The sequence below is a fragment of the Brienomyrus brachyistius genome, chromosome 17 (assembly GCF_023856365.1).
Source record: "Brienomyrus brachyistius isolate T26 chromosome 17, BBRACH_0.4, whole genome shotgun sequence".
In the NCBI taxonomy this organism is placed as follows: Eukaryota; Metazoa; Chordata; class Actinopteri; order Osteoglossiformes; family Mormyridae; genus Brienomyrus; species Brienomyrus brachyistius.
Window position 1 is genome coordinate 19,564,450 of NC_064549.1, and position 5,482 is coordinate 19,569,931.

General features: G+C 45.4%; 1 protein-coding gene across 1 annotated transcript; it reads right to left on the bottom strand.

The window, feature by feature from the left end:
• Positions 1-321: 321 nt before the first annotated feature.
• Positions 322-5,482, bottom strand: LOC125711305 (uncharacterized). Its single transcript, XM_048980089.1, has 3 exons — positions 5,366-5,482; positions 4,821-5,146; positions 322-4,658 (listed from the first exon to the last, which is right to left on the bottom strand). The coding sequence occupies exon 3, from the start codon at positions 4,575-4,577 to the stop codon at positions 810-812; it is 3,768 nt and encodes a 1,255-aa protein (XP_048836046.1). The 5' UTR covers positions 4,578-4,658; positions 4,821-5,146; positions 5,366-5,482; the 3' UTR covers positions 322-809.

The following is a 5,482-nucleotide window of genomic DNA, read 5'->3' on the forward strand; positions in this document are numbered from 1 at the left end:
ACTGGGATGCAAAGTATCCTTGGACTGAATGTCCTACATCTCTCCCTGAAAACAAAAGGGCAGTCCAGGCTTGCTTCTTAAGGATGGAAAAGCAACTAAGCAAGGAACCAGAATGGAAAGTCGCTTATGCAACCCAAATCCATGAAATGGTCGAAAGAGGTGTAGCCATGAAACTCACCAGTGAAGTCATGGAGAAGTGGACGGGACCAGTGTGGTATGTCAGCCACTTGGTGGCGCCTAACCCTCATTCAGTGACAACACCAGTTCGCATTGTCTGGAACAGTAGCCAGAAATACAAAGGGGTACGCATGAATGATCTTCTTCTAAAGGGACCAGATGTCCTTAACCCCATCAGAGCCATCCTACTAAGATTTAGAGAAGGCGTGCATGCAGCTCTAGGAGACGTAAAGAAGATGTATAACTCTGTCTGGTTGGAGGAGCGTGAGATGCATCTACACAGATTCCTGTGGAGAGACAGCCCAGAAAAGGAGATCTGTGAATACGCAATCACCAGAGTTAACATCGGTGACAAACCCGCTGGTTGCATTGCACAGTTGGCTATGAGGGAGACTGCGAACCTGCCCAAATTCACTCACTTGGTGGATGAACGAAGAGTTATCGAAGAAGACAGTTATGTGGATGACCTCTTAACCTCCCACAATGACCTGCACAGACTTGACAACATCACAGCAAATGTTGAAGAGATTCTAAAAGCTGGAGGCTTCTTCCTTAAACCATGGGTCCGGTCAGGGCAAAGTGGGAGGAAAGGAGCTGAAGCAGATGTCCTAAGCCAGGAGCAAAGGAAAACCTTAATTCTTCCAAACCAAATGAGGGAAGGGGACAACAAAGCCTTGGGCATTGGCTACCAAGTGGATGAGGACAAGCTCTACATGCTGACCGCTGTGAACTTTTCTAAAAGGAACAAGAATCGCTCCTTTCTGCTTGACCGGTGCAACTAGGCCAATTGGGTCATACAGTGCAGCAACTTGGCTTAAGAGAGCTTTTCTAGTCAGTGGGTTAGGTGTTTCAGTTCTCACCTCCTCTTCGAGAAGATCTTTGCCAACTCGCATTTTCTTCTTCCTTTTAGAAAAGTTCACAGCGGTCAGCATGTAGAGCTTGTCCTCATCCACTTGGTAGCCAATGCCCAAGGCTTTGTTGTCCCCTTCCCTCATTTGGTTTGGAAGAATTAAGGTTTTCCTTTGCTCCTGGCTTAGGACATCTGCTTCAGCTCCTTTCCTCCCACTTTGCCCTGACCGGACCCATGGTTTAAGGAAGAAGCCTCCAGCTTTTAGAATCTCTTCAACATTTGCTGTGATGTTGTCAAGTCTGTGCAGGTCATTGTGGGAGGTTAAGAGGTCATCCACATAACTGTCTTCTTCGATAACTCTTCGTTCATCCACCAAGTGAGTGAATTTGGGCAGGTTCGCAGTCTCCCTCATAGCCAACTGTGCAATGCAACCAGCGGGTTTGTCACCGATGTTAACTCTGGTGATTGCGTATTCACAGATCTCCTTTTCTGGGCTGTCTCTCCACAGGAATCTGTGTAGATGCATCTCACGCTCCTCCAACCAGACAGAGTTATACATCTTCTTTACGTCTCCTAGAGCTGCATGCACGCCTTCTCTAAATCTTAGTAGGATGGCTCTGATGGGGTTAAGGACATCTGGTCCCTTTAGAAGAAGATCATTCATGCTTACCCCTTTGTATTTCTGGCTACTGTTCCAGACAATGCGAACTGGTGTTGTCACTGAATGAGGGTTAGGCGCCACCAAGTGGCTGACATACCACACTGGTCCCGTCCACTTCTCCATGACTTCACTGGTGAGTTTCATGGCTACACCTCTTTCGACCATTTCATGGATTTGGGTTGCATAAGCGACTTTCCATTCTGGTTCCTTGCTTAGTTGCTTTTCCATCCTTAAGAAGCAAGCCTGGACTGCCCTTTTGTTTTCAGGGAGAGATGTAGGACATTCAGTCCAAGGATACTTTGCATCCCAGTGTGGTGTAGGTGTGTGAGCATCCCTTTCCTTGTAGGTGAGGCCTCCTTTAATGATCTCAAGCTCCCTCTCCTCTGCTAAGGTCATGTCTCTTCCTCCTGGTGAGCAGTTTCCACATCGACACCCTCCACACCTTGGCTCGCATGCGGCTCCGATGCTGTCCCAGTGCCACCACTCAAGGAACCCACGGTTACTGGCAGATGTAAATTTGGACAGCGCATCTTCCTGCAGTTGCCAGCCTGGTTTGGTTGTTGGAACTGTGATCTCCTGATATCTGACAGCAGCGGTTCGCATGGAGCGAGCGAAATGGGTTCTTGACTCATATGCTGCCACCTCCACTTCTTCAAATAAGTCAGGATGGGCTCCGCCCACTGTTTTCCCCAATGGGCTTTCCCACAAAACAAGGTCTCCGATGACTTTGACTCTTTGAGGTGCAAGTCTTCCCTCACGGTGGCTTATGAGAAGCTCAACTTCGGCTGGTCTCTTCAGGTCTTCGAGCTGGACATCTGGGAAGAATCTTTTTAACTTCTCAGGCTGAATTGTTTGATACACCTTAGCAATTTCATCCAGGCCATAGCAGACTAGTTGATGTGCTCTTTCAGTCCCTTTTGGAGTCTTGACTCTGACCTTTAGGAGGTACCTTCTTGTATTGACTCGCATAGTCATTCCACCAACCCCATGTATGACCAGGGTTATCTCTTCACTCCTCAGGCCCAATCTTTCAGCAGCTTTGTGGGTTATGTAATTGGTGTCAGATGCTAGGTCAATGAGGGTACCAATCTTTTGACCTGCGTTCGCCGTCACCTGCATCAGCATCATGATCACTGGAAGTTCAATCAGCCCATTCTTCTTCAGTAGCTCAGACTGGCCTGCTGTTTTGAGTGTCACTGAGGACCTGTTAGTGAATGCCTTTCGACATTGCTCTGCTAGTTCTGGGGAAAGTTGTGACAAGAACTTCTCCTGTTCCTCTGTGAACTTCCCTTTACTTCTTTCATCTCTTCCACCTTTGCCCCCTTCTCCTCTTCTGGATTCAGTTTTTGGGCACAGGAAATAATGGTGGTCTGGACCAGTTCCTCCCGTTTTGCAGTCTGTATTCCTGCATAAAAAATTTTCCCTGCAGTATCCGTCATCATCATGGTATCCTAAGCATTTGCTGCATGCTCCCAGTTTCTTTAGAACAGACTTCTTTTCGGATAGTTTCAAAGCTTTAAATTTCTTGCAGAAGAAGACCTTTTTGCTGTGTCCACGATCACCACAGACACCACAGCCCTCATCAACTTCTTTCTTTGTAGCTCTGGTTGATGCAGTCTTTCTTTCATGCCTTTTCTCTGGCTTGTCTATCTTGTCCACAATTTTAAGTTGTTCAAGTCTCTCCAGTATCTCTTCTTGATTCTTCAGGAATTTCAAGAGCATGTCAAAGTGAGTATCTGCAGTGACATTATTTTCAGGGTTGACCAGGAACATTAGCCAGTCTCTTTTTATGAAGTCGGGTAACTTGCTTTCAATGGACTTGATGACTAATGGATTTTTCATGGCTCCCACGTTCCCCAGCTCTGTCAGATCTGCCAGTGCCTTCTCCACAGATTGAATCAGGTCAATGACTTTCCTCGGCTGGTTCCCCTTCACTGGAGGCATATTGTCTAGTTCTTCGAGGATTTCAACTGTAATGGTGGACTTGTTGCCGTATCTATTGTCCAGGACCCTAAACATGTCAGCTGCTGTTGTATAGGTTGAAAGTCTTAATTCTTTTGCAATGGTCTCGCTCACACTCTCCAGAAGCTGAATCTTCAGAACTTCAGGTGAGCCAGTGGGCTCCCCCTGCCTTTGCAGGCTCTCCCAGTCCTTTCTCCACCTGTGGAACTCTCTCTTACTTCCCTGGAAGACAGGCAGAGTAGTTGGTTTTATCTTCACAACAGGTGGTGGTGGTTGGACAGGTTTCCCACTTGTGCCTTGATCAGCCAGCCTCCTTGATATGGCAAACTCTGCTTTTCTCAATTGTAGCCTGTTGTGGGTTGCTCTCAGTTCTTTAAGTCTCCCAGCCAGTTCATCTTTTGATGATTCGGGGATCCATCTCTCCCACTCAGACATTGCTGAGATGGCTGCATTTATCTTTTCTTCCAATAAGGTGAGGTGAACTTCATAGCCTTCTAGATTGTCACTTCTGACTTGAACTCTGTCAGCTTCATCAATTGCTTCTTCTGCTTCGAGAATCGATGTTCTAAGTTCGTTCTTTCCATATCTTCCCCACATGTTAGTTTGTACAATGTCCCTTACTTCCTCCATTTTAATTTCTGCATCTTTTATGGTTGTCTTTATGTCAGTTTCTTGCTGCTTATCAAGTTCTGCTTCATTATCCGCCGCCTTGACGTCAGCCTCCAGTCCGATCCTGTAGTCCTCATTAGAATCAAGCACTGACCTGAACCGGTCTGAAAGTTTTCCAAATTCCTCCTTTAATTCGGCTCTCAGCATGGTGTTTGCTCCCCTTGAAATGAAGTTGGCCAGTTTGGTGAAGCTGCTCTTTGCAATGGTCCTCTCCTGCTTCAGTAGTTTGACAGTCTTCCCCAAGACCTCTTCTGCCATCTTTATTTCCTTTTTCCGTCCACAGCTTATCTGGTATGAAGCCCTTTATCTTCCACTCCAGGCTGCTCCGTTGGTTATCAACTGTTAAATCAAATAATAAATTTCATTAAATGCTCGCTTCAAACAACAGAACAGTTAAACATCAAATGTACAATCAAACGTCAAACAGACAATCAAATCAAAATGAAAGCTTTTGCATTTTAGTTCTTTTTTAACTAATATAACCTAATAACATTTACCAACCATTGGTGTCTTTGGAGTAAACTCTTGAGTAGAGCTTGCTGTGCTGTTCCTTGGCTTGTTTGAAGACTGAGCTACTATTCCTGTTCAGGTGTTTTCATTTGTGATCAGCAGCCATTTTGTTGGTGCATTATGGGAAATGTAGTTTGACGGTGGTGGCAACCTTAGACCTTCAACTGTTCAGTTATAACCCAACAGACATACACACCGGCGCCATCTTGCAACCAAATCCATGTTTCCCAATCTGGTCCTTCGAGGCTATACAAAGAAGTTTGTGTTGATTGTGCTTTTTTCGTGGGAATTCAAAGCCTCCGTCATTATCAGAGTACCTGAGGGATTTGGTGTGAGAGTTGAAAACATTAAGCAGTCAATTTGTTGTTAATTTTAAGAACTATTTTCTTACAGTGTGCTCAGTAATCTGTGATGTTCCTGCTAGAGCCTTTATTAAGGGTATTAAGTCACACAGTGTATACAGTGGGTGTGACAAATGTGTACAGCCAGGCAGTTATATAACTTTCCCCAAAATAAATGCTAAACTCAGGACTCACATGTCTTTTGTGAACCTAGAGGATGAAGACCACCATATGCAGCATTCTTCTTTTTCTGAAACCTCTGTCGCTATGGTCAGTCATACATCATTACATGCACTTGATGTGTATTGGGAT